The sequence below is a fragment of the Chroicocephalus ridibundus genome, chromosome 2, assembly GCF_963924245.1.
Source record: "Chroicocephalus ridibundus chromosome 2, bChrRid1.1, whole genome shotgun sequence".
NCBI classification, from domain to species: domain Eukaryota; kingdom Metazoa; phylum Chordata; class Aves; order Charadriiformes; family Laridae; genus Chroicocephalus; species Chroicocephalus ridibundus.
The window spans coordinates 154,393,137-154,404,471 of record NC_086285.1 but is presented as its reverse complement, the minus strand read 5'-3'; the positions used below and the strand labels follow the sequence as shown (position 1 = coordinate 154,404,471).

At 46.6% G+C, this 11,335-nt stretch overlaps 1 protein-coding gene across 5 annotated transcripts in view; it reads left to right on the top strand.

Annotated features, from left to right (window-relative positions):
• The first annotated feature begins 4,471 nt into the window (after positions 1 to 4,471).
• Positions 4,472 to 11,335, top strand: part of SAMD12 (sterile alpha motif domain containing 12) — a 185,803-nt gene continuing 178,939 nt past the window's right edge. For all 5 annotated transcript variants that reach the window (XM_063327446.1, XM_063327445.1, XM_063327442.1 and 2 more), the window contains exon 1: positions 4,472 to 4,617. In XM_063327446.1, the coding sequence (XP_063183516.1) occupies positions 4,605 to 4,617 (13 nt within the window). In that variant the 5' untranslated portion in view covers positions 4,472 to 4,604. The remainder of the gene's footprint in view (positions 4,618 to 11,335) is intronic.

The window sequence follows — 11,335 nt, the reverse complement described above, 5'->3', positions numbered from 1 at the left end:
TAAAGGTCCCTTCCAACCTAAACGATCCTATGATTCTATGATTATGGATTATCATGCAAGATATTTTTGACAACAAGGGAATATAGGTGTGTTAGATAAACAATACTCAAAGTATACTTCAGCAATAGTATAGACAAGGAAAATTAATTACACAATTACACTACTACACTATTAAAACCTGCTTTTCAGTGCCTTAATGGCATACTGTTGAAATCATATTACATATATTCTAAATACATTTATAATATTTTGGGGCAGACTACAGCCTCCCTGACTAATAGCTCTTCTGAAGTCATTCTCAGCCCCCCAAAAACTGCTTCTGAATATTAGTATTTACTTTTCAACACATAGCGTACCTTGTTTCATTTTGTGGTGGTAGGATTGGATCCACACAAGCATAAGAATCTGTTTCAATGGATCAGAGCATGGGACTTAAACTCGGTTTCTCCCCTTTTTTCAGTATATGCTTAGTTGAATTACAGAGCACCTTTTCCTTTTAAAATCAGACCCCTGCAGAACATTAATAACATACGTTTGGATATTGGAAAAAATTCCCAATGCATTTCTCCCCACACCTTTCAGGTATTTGCGTGAGACTCAGTAGGTCTTCTTCTCAGGAAATGCCACTTTCTACAGCAAAAACGAGAATGCATAGAAACTCCCCACCCTCCTCCTCTTACTCCAGATCTAGCATCCAGTATCCCTGAGGCTGTTTTTCCAGTCACGTGGCTGCCTCTGACTAAGGGAGGGGAATCGGACAGGAATTCTCTACTTACAGCTTTCACACCTGAACTTCCAGCTACCTCCTACGCTGTAGTGTCCATAAAATTTCTGCTGAAACTTCCTTGTTTTTCATTACAGTGCACCTCATGGCCTTGGGCGTGTGCTGAAAGTGTTCCTGAACCACCGTACAACCCTTCTTTCTTCCTCCTCCAGATCTCAGTAACGGCAGAGGTACCGAAGTGGAAAACCCCACTTCTTCTTCCCCATCAATATCAAGTCTGTATAGTCCTATGCACGCTCCTCCCACACCTTCCCCCAATCTAAATGCACAAATCATCAGTTACCTTTGAAAAATACACTCATTTCAATGTACTGATTCCCAGCAATACACAAGGGAATGTAAAAGTCTGGATACTGAGTCGTTAGGCAGGTGGGATGGTCCTGTGATAGGGCTATTTCTGTCACACTTGCATTTGATGACAAACTTCGAATGGTTTTCATTTCACCATCACAGCAGAGGCCCATTCAGCTAAGCGAATCACAGCCAAAAATGTGCAGTCGTGGCTGTGATGCTGCTCGCCACTGGAGACACTTGGTGCCTGACTTGAGGTCAATTATTCTAAGATGTTTCTTCCACTGTCCCGGAAAGATGGCTCCATGTATGTGTTTGGGCACCCAAAATAATTAACCATGTTTGAAAATCCTGGGTCACAAGAGTACGGCAGAAGTACCTTGGTAACAATGTCATCAGGTGAAGATGAGTGAGAATTTGACTGTTTTACAGAAAGACTTAAGAGCACAAAGGGCTGCATAGAGCTTAATGACTGTTGAATTTCTCTAAGGTAAAAAGGAGAATAAAAAGGGGAAAATGATGATGGATGATAGTGAAGTATACAAGCACAACATCTTGTTTAGACTTCAGAACTCTTCTAGTAGAGCTACGCTGTAGAAGGATGTACTTTCATCTAACGTTAGCTGGCAGAAGTCCTACCTAGAAATAATTCGAATGGCTAAGGAGCTTCTGGTCAGTATTGCCTATTTCATCTGCTGACCTAGGGCAAAGCACACAGCAAATTGACTTTGGCTGTGACAAACCCAGTCTGTTTAAAGGGAGTTTGCTACACTTTTAAGAGCAAGTTTAGAAGAAACCTATCTGGAGAGAGGCAAGGTAAAAAGAGAAGCACGAAGGCAAGCAAGCGTGATGAGATAGCTCTTTCTGAGCAGAGGAAGATGGTCTTTTTCTACTCTATAATTTAGCAGGGTGTTTTTAGAAAGTTAGCTCGCTCTCACTGATGTTTTTGAAAGCTCTGCTCAAAACAGATTGTACTTTACCATAGATTAATTGAATCAATTTACAGCCTCTTTTCTCTAATGAGTGACATACATTACATTCCAATTTGCCTAGTCTTGACCAGAATTTGAGAAGTTTCTGATGTTTTCAGATACTGTTAAATACTAGGTTTCACTACCTATCATGTAACATTAGGTATCAAACACTACACCTTTTTAACATCTGTCATGGCCTATTTGCTATCTAGTCACAGCCATAATTTTGCTGTTCTTCAGCAGGCACAAAGTCGTAATTAAAAACTACAGGGCTGTTCAAAGGGCTTTGTAAAATTGTACTCACTGGGGATGTCCTCAGGGCCCACAGCTGGAATATAGTTACCAGTCAGAAATTCAGCATACTAATGGGGATAGGACTCCAGCTCTCCACATCCATGCCACTTGAACTCTGAGTTTGATTTCTTCTCTCTGTGGCTTCTAAATCATTCTAACTGAGAAAGCACTGCTTCACAAATGTGTTCGCCAGGTAATTACTCTAACATACCTCCAAATATTGTCATGACCAAATAAATGATTAATGATTAATTGAACACATCAGCTTAATCAAAATGTCATCAAAATCACAAAAGTTTATGTAGTGATGTTGAGAACACACTGCTGAAGGTTGTATGTGTGTATTACATATATTTGAAATCTGTGAAATCTAGGAACACCCTATTTTCATGACTGACAGAAAGTATGTGAGGACCAGCCCATTTCACCCAGCATATGGAATCAGCTGTGTGATTGCATTGTGCTTGGGAATACCAGCATACCCTCTCAATCGTTATAATAGACTGTGAGTTTGCCTACCACTTTGTAAACATGTGAAAGACAAGGCTGCTGCTCCAGGGAGCTTGTATCTTGACTCATACGCAACACAAAGGCTAATAGTTCAAATGCATATGAGAGCAAAGAACAAGTGAGGTCTTCAGGGCAAAGTCGGTAATAGAAGGCTTCAGGAAAGAGTTGGGCTTTAAGGCCGTTCTGTACAGGGTCTGGTTTTCCTTCATGAAATAAATAATGAAGACCCCAATTTATTTTAATTACTTCAGATATGTCAAAATTCCTGGGGTTTATGAAGACCTTATTCATTTGCTTATTGTATGTGCTTGCACTCTAATTTGAACTCATGGAGATTTGTTTTGCAAAAATAACCTCTCATGAACAACACTTCTTAGCCGCAATAACCACCGCTGACAAACAAAAAGAACATGTGAAAATGTTTTCATGCCCTCTCTGTAGTTGTATACCCGGTTCCTCTGCTGTTCCTCTCAATTTTAGTAATGATATAACTGTGGTGAGTGAAGGAACTCATGGACTCTTTCTGAGTAGGTTAATATTGGTTGATACATGTAAAATGTGTTATGATAGGACAAGGGGTAACGGCCTCAAAATGAAAGAGGGTAGATTTAGAATGGATATCAGGAAGAAATTCTTTACTCTGAGGGTGGTGAGACACTGGAACAGGTTGCCCAGGGAAGTTGTGGATGCCCCATCCCTGGAGGTGTTCAAGGCCAGGCTGGATGGGGCTTTGTGCAACCTGGTCTAGTGGGAGGTGTCCCTGCCCATGGCAGGGGGGTTGGAACTAGGTGATCCTTAAGGTCCCTTCTAACCCAAACCATTCTGTGATTTTGTGATTCTGTGTAAAACAAAAAAAAATCAGTATTTTTTACGGAGAAAAATCTTCAAAATCTTTTTTGACATCTCATAATGAAACTGAAAAGGATACAAACATGTAACTGTTTTTTGGACATCAATCATTTTAGGACAGATCTTGAGGGTGTCAGGTTGTTTGGTGTAAGATTTGCGAGGACTTAAAGTAAAGGCTCCGTCACTGTGTCCCTACTTGCCTCCATTTTCGGGATTTTTTGGACAATCTGTCAGATTGGACAGGACAAAGATAGAGAACAGAGAAAGGCATTGGGCCGCACTCCGGGGTGAGGCGCTGACGGGGTTCCTGATGCTCCTTGTGCGTCTTCCTCCTTCCCTGCGGAAAACCTCCGGCCGCCCTGGGGAGAGCGGCAGGACAGGCTGACACCCGAGTCCCCTGGAGCCATCAGGCTGGTAGTCGCAGGGACTGAGCAACACCCTGTGCACCTGAGAAACGGCGTTTTCTGTGGGCAGGGTACCCGCTCAGCCCCGTCCCTCCCACACCTTGAGGTGGTTACCATCCCTCCAGCCTCCCACAGCCCAACCCACGCCGCCTGCCCCGCAGCTAAACGCGAAGCCTTCCGACGCCGCCAAGTCCCCGCAGTGTCCCGCCGGGCCTCTCCGGCGGTGGGGGCGGCCGGTGCCCCTGCGGGCGCCGCGCTTCCCCCGGTGAGAGCGGGCCGGGGCCTGGCCGCCGGCGCCGGGCCGGGACTACATTTCCCAGGGTGCGGTGGGGCGGGCGCGCGGCCCCGCCCGCCTGTCAGCGGCCGCGCGGCAGGTTGATCGCGGCGGCTGCAGATGAGCCCAGCCCGCGCGCGCGGGCGGGGGGGGGCGGCCGGGGCAGCGCCGGCGGCGGGGCCGGGGCCGGGTCGGCGGCCGGCGCACTATGCGAGGCCGGGAGGATGGCGGTGGAAGGTAAGGGCTCCGCGTCCCCTGCCCGCCGCCCCCGCCGTCCTTGTCTCCTCCCCCCCGGGCACTCACCTGCGCCGCGGCGGGGCCGGCCCGGCTTGGCCCCGGGGCGGGGAGGGGGGGGAGCTGTGCCCGCCGGTGAGGCGGAGCGGGGCCGCTGTGCCGCCCGCCGCGCCGGCCTCGCCAGCGGAGCGCCCGGCCGCCCCCCTCGGCCCGGCCGCCCCCGGGCCAGGTGGTGCGGGGCCGGGGACTCTCGCCCGTGGGGGGCTGCGGGGGCTCTGCCCGAGCCGCTTGCGGCAGCCGGAGGCTTCAGTCCGGCAACTTCCCGGCGGGCCCGGAGGTGCCGCCTCTCCCGGCCGGGGCGGCCGGACCTGCGCCGCCTCCCGCCGAAGTGTCCCCGGCGGTCCCGCTCAGCCGGCCGGGCGCCATCTCCGCCCCGCCGCCGCTGGAGCTGGGGCGCCGCCATCCCTCGGTGCCGCCCCGATCCCCGAAGCGCCCCGAGGCCGCGATACCCACGAAGCTCAAACAGCTGCCGGGGAGCCCTCTGCCCCTCCGCCCCGTAGGAGATGCAGAAGCCCAAGCGCCGAGGTGCCCCGGAGCTGCGAGGTGTTCGTGAGGTGCCCACCGAGAACCTCTGAGAGGTTCGCCAGGTGCCCGCTCCTGGGGAAGCGCCTGGTGACTCAGGTGGTGCCTACCAAGAACTGGAAAGGTGGATGTTTTGCTGAGGTCTTCCAATAGATGCTGGGCTCCTGCGGCAGTGTGGCACTGGCTGTGTGTTCCCTTTCCGTGGGGCTTTCAGGAAGTTGGAGGAGAGATGTGAGTAGGTGTATAGGAAATGGCAAATCCCTTTTCTTGCTGTCGGCTTCCAAAATTCATTCTGTTTTCATAGAATCATAGAATGGTTTAGGTTGGAATGGTCCTTAAAGATCATCTAGTTCCGCCTCCCTGCCATGGACAGGAACACCTCCCACTAGACCAGGTTTTCTATCACTGTAGAGCAAGGCACTGGGAATCCTGGTGTTTGGGTCCCATCTTGCTTTCTTCTGTGCCCTTGGGAAAATTTCAGAAGTCCATGGTGTGAAAACTAGCCATCTGACCCCTGACCTGTGCTTAATGTGGGGTATGTTGGGGTTTTTTGGGGGTGCTCATCTTGAGACAGCCTTGAGCTTTGTTTCTCAGGTATGCTGAGATCTACAGTTCCATCAAAGACCACTTACTTTATTGCTGAAAATCATGCTGAAGCTGTCTTTTGCTGAGTACCCAAGTGAGCGGCGCAAGCAGTAGTCCAGCAAAACCTTGGGCTTACTGAAGGCAGTGGGCAGCTTAACATCCCTGAAAAACAGCTTCCTAAGCAAACTCAATTTAAGGTAAACAAACCCACTATGTCTCAAAAGGTGTTTGTGTGTGTCCAAAGCTGTCCATCCTAAGCCGTAAGCCTCACGATGAGTCAAACAGATTTCTTATGCATAGGCTGCTTTACTGAATGGCAGTTTTGAAAACTATTGATGTAAAGAAGGAAGGTAGTGGTTGTTAATAAAAGCATTGCTTCTTCGGTGGTGAAAACTGAACAACGTGAAGCGGGCATGCATGCCCAGTAGTGGGTAAGTAAGTAAATGAAATGGACTGCCATGCACCAGATGGTTCATATGCCAGCAGCAACCCCTATTTCAGTGTGCTCTCTCATGTCATCCTCCTTTATTCACGTGAAGTCCTTCTCAGTCTGTTTGCTAGATCTTTTCAGGTCTGTAATAATATCTGTCATATCTGCAGTGCCTTCCATCTGAGAATCTCTAAAAGCTTTGTAAATATTAATGAAGGAAAGCTCTGCTAAAGCTTTGGGAAGCAGTGACTTTCCCTTCTCCTGAGAAGGGATTTTTTTTCTTTAACTCCTTCTTCCCACTTCCTTCCCCCAGGTTGCATCCCTGCTGCGGTCTCTCAGAACAGGCATTCTTGTCTGTATGTTCTGCTTTCCTCCCATTTTGGGTTTTTCTCCCTCAACTTCCTTGCCTTTGCATAATTCTATCACCCTCACACTAGCACAGCAAGATGACTACTTACATCTTCAGTGCGATTAGCCATGTGGCTGTGACTGCTTTGTATGAGTGTAGTGCATGCACATTTAAGGCCTTTTCTTATCCATCATTTTCTGTTGGAACTATGTTTCTTTGTGTGACTGTGCTTAAAAGCATGCTTTTATCTTAATGCATCTTCTGCCGTATTCGAGGCCTGGGCGTGAGTCGTCTTCTTTTCATGAACTGTGACTTTTGGCAGGTAACGTGTGGCATTACAGCTTCTGTTTGGGAAGCTGAGAGGTTACATGTCCCTCATGGCTTTGATCCCCATGGTGTGCAGATTATACTCTAGTCAAAAGTAAAGTTGCTGTGGAACCTTCTAAATTGATAGTTTTGTAGAAAAATACCAATTTGCTGAACTCAAAATGTCTTGGACTCAGGAAACACAGACTGTTTTGATTTTTTTTTTTTCCTAGTTGTTTGATTTTTTTGTTGTTGTTGTTTTCATTGGAAAAAAAACACTTTCCTGGTTTGCTGCTTGGGATCTTGAGAGCATAATCTACTGTACATCATCACTGGAAGCTAGGAAATAAGGAAAGCCCTGAAAACCAGGTTTAAGCTGAGGTTGTCTGGCCTTCTAGTCTCTGTGGTGGTGGCTGGGACCTTGGCTAGGATGGTCTTCCTGGGTCTTCGGATCTTTTTATAGAGTGTAGCAATGCTCGTGGATGGCTGGGACAACTGGCTTCTTTTGTGAACTCACAAGTGGCTGGCTCTGGGATGCAACTGGCAGGGAGTGGAGAGGTCCCTGGGGCACAAGGGAACCACAGATCCTGGAGCATGGAAGTTCCTGGCCAGAGCCAACATCCGGTGCCCCACCAGCTCTGCCACGGCTATTGTTCTGTGGAAGCTATCCGTTTGTCAGCCTCGGCCACGAACCCGGGGACTCTTTGTTTCTCTTTTCTGAAATGCTCTGTGTGACCAAAGTGAAAATATTTTGTTAATTCTAGTTTATGGAGAATCTTTGAAAAATTCTGATCTCACTTTATTCCTCAAACTTGATTCTTTTTAATGGTGTTATAGCATGGAGTGCTGGAGTTTAGTTATGGCAACAATTGTCCAGCAGTTTACTTGAGGAAAATATACCAAATTTTTTACTGGGATAGCTGATAGCAATGGATTTGCAAATGCAGAATAGGAATTTGGAGGATACTACAGTTCCTTGCCAGCTATATATAATCAATACCTGAGTGTCCCAAAAGAGATTATGTGGACCTTGGAGGTCCTTTGGGCTGCATAGTACCAGTGCTTCCAGGTTGATGAAAGGATTGGTGTGTGTATGGGGAAAATGAGTTTGCACTCCTTAATATGAGCCCATCTAGATGGGAGCACTGCCAAGGTAAGTCTATTTTTAGACCTAACAGTTTTGACAATGTTCCTTTAAGTGTTGTTTTTTTTTTTTTTTTCTCTAGTAAGAATGAAAGAACTAGGTCAGAGCCAGTAGAAAAAGGCTTTTGATCTCTGCAACAGTGTTGTGAAATTTATTTTTTTTCTTTTTGCTCTTGTGCAGCAGAGGTAAAGGGGAAGAGAAATGATGATTTCTTCCCCCTCAGTGTTTATTGCACAAGAAAGTGAGAGACTGACAGCACCCACCAGATAATGTATGCCTGCGGGTAATCCCACACAGTTCTGTCGGATCCCCTGCCGCCTTGACCTGTGGTGTCTTTGAGATTCATGAGCAAAAAAGCGCTAATTATATCATGGAGTTCTTTCATAGTAAGTGTTTAGTGAAGTTTAGTCTAAGGCCTTTCCTTCTGTGTATAGGCTTTGGAAAGTGCATACGTACAGTTGTTGCTAGTCTCTTCCTGAAAGTTAATGTAAAATTCTACTGTCCTGTGGCTCTTCTGTAGGGGGCTCATGCTACTGACGCTCTGGATCTGCCTACTGAGAATAGTTTTTACTAAGAAGTGGAGTCTTGCTGGCATAAAATGACAATGACTCTGGCTTTACCCCTTGGTAATCCTCAAGGGGACCAGAGACTCAAAGGACATTAGGGCATTCTGGGGTGTGGTGTCAAGGTTAACTGCTGGAAGACTGAAGTTATTTGTAGCGTGTAACCAACTTCTGTCAAAGCGATCTGAATTTCAGCAACGAGATCCACCTGGGTGGAAAGCCTTCAGTGCCTAACGAACTCCAGCAGATATTGAATGTGTTTCCTCAAAGACTTGAGATGCGGTGACCTCATAGAATGTTAAACTGAGTGATGAATGTTAAAGCGAATTCAAGACCATCCGAAGGAGAGCTTTGAAGCAGGTCCAGTGTAGGTACCTATCATGCTGTTCCAGGGTGTGCCCAAAAGTACAACTCTTTTGACAGATACTCAGTTACTCAACTTTGTCTTATTCCTACACCCACTCCAGGCTCAGACTAGATGTCTCCACATCTACGTTTCCAGGGGATGTGATCTAATAGATGGGTTTTCAGCACACTTAATTGCCTGTGGAGCAAAGAAGTAACAAACTCTGTCATTCAAAACTAGCATGTGCTTCCATCAATGCCCTTGTTTTCTTTAGTAGTTTCCAACCCTTAGCTTGAGGGACTCCGACATGTAGCTAAGAAAAAGATGTCAGTTGTAAGCAGGGCTGAGATACGCATCTACCGCTCTAGTTGAAACTGTCACATTGGGTCATAGCAGAGGAGATGGATAAGACCAGTGGTGGAGGTGCACATAGGATAGAGAGAAGTAAGACCTGAACTCTAGCCTTTGGTCTTGGTACCAGTTCTGTATGTTATTTAGTGACCATTTATTGCAAAAATGCATCAGCAATCATGATTTTCCAGACTGGAATGTAGATCTTCTCCCATCTACATTCATGTGTGAGTCTTCCTGTTGAGCTGTAGCATCTATACCCTTCTTTATTGCTCAGCAACAGCACAACTTCAGAAGATGGGGCTTTCTTGACACACCACCACCACCCTCCACCTCCCTGCTAGTGTGCATACAGCTTGGTGGCAGCGTGTCCTCCCCTGCTTTGAACCACTACATAGAACTTTCCTAGCTAGGTTGCTACATCTGAAAAAGTCTGCTCCATCACAGTTTATTGCATCTGTCTTTAACAAGATAGATAGCCAATCATCCCTCTCCCAAGGAATAATGCAGCTATCTAAGGCCAGGAGTCTGTTTTGCACTGCAAGTTCTCATTTTGAACAGCCACACTGTGCTCCTCAGGCATCTTACAGGGAGACTGGGAGCTGAAGTTCAGAAGGTGCATTCCACTGTGGGAACTGGAGACCCCAAAATGAAGCTGTGGCAACAAAGAATGTTTTGTACTGAAGTCTCATTGGGTGTATTTAGACTGAGTGGGGAGTCGATACGCTTGCAGGTTGTATGGTCATTTTCCCCTCCCTGCTTTCAGAAATGAACACATATTAGGCAGGAATCAACATACAGTATAGACTTGGTGTGTCGCTGCGTTTCCCTTGGGTGAAATTTGATTGTAGGATAAGAGCGTACCTGGAAACTTAGAAGTGCTTTCAGGTCAGCCAATTTAGATACAATTCCATAAGTATTTGGCCTTACCTTTTAAAATACCTGGAAGACTCAGAAGCTCCAGGAGGATATTGATTAGCACAAATTGGCTGTTTCAATGCAATCAAATAAAATCATAAGGATAAAACTTGTCAGGTGGTGGTGATGCGTGTGCAAGGGTGCTTTGAATGTTCATGTGCTTTGTCCACCAAGAAGAGAAGGCAAGTGAGCAAATGATGAGAGTTAGACATTAAGTACATTTTCTAACATACTACTGGAAGTTACTGACAACGTCTGTAGTGAAGCAAGATCCCATGTTTACTGCTTAAATGGAAAATATAAAATAGAATTCTTGAGAGTTTTGTTGTTTTTTTTTTTTTTCTTGAGATGTCCAAGCATGGCAGGTAACATCCAAGGAGGTCATGTAGCTTTGTTCTTCTCATTTACAACTCAGTGTACCAGGCCAAGGCAAGCTGTTTGTAGCCAGTCTTGTGCTTTCCATTCCCAGTATTGCTGTGTCACAAGGGTTATGGCAGGAGAGCAGCAGTGAGAAGCTCAGAGTAAGGCAGCGTAGTCAGGTGGTGTCAGAGTTGCAGATTGGTGCAGGTTGTTCAGCTGATAACCACAGAGAGGTTTCTGTCCCAAACATCATCTGTGCTGGCTTGCCAGTAAGTCCAGACCTAGGTGTTTGGATAGAATCATAGAATCATAGAATTGTTGAGGTTGGAAGGGACCTTTAAGATCATCGAGTCCAACCTTTAGCCTACCCTGACAAGAGCCACTTCTAAACCATGTCCCTAAGTGCCCCATCTACCCTTTTTTTTAAACACCTCCAGGGATGGTGAATCCACCACCTCCCTGGGCAGCCTAATCCAATGTTTAATAACCCTTTCAGTGAAAAAATGTTTCCTAATATCTAATCTAAACCTCCCCTGACGTAACTTGAACCTGTTTCCCCTCGTCCTATCACTTGTCACCAGGGAGAAGAGGTCAGCCCCCATCTCTCTACAACCTCCTTTCAGGTAGTTGTAGAGGGTGATAAGGTCTCCCCTCAGCCTCCTCTTCTCCAGGCTAAACAACCCCAGCTCCCTCAGTCGTTCCTCATAAGGTTTGTCCTCCAGGCCCCTCACCAGCTTTGTAGCCCTTCTCGGGACACGCTCCGACACCTCAATGTCCCTCTTGTAGC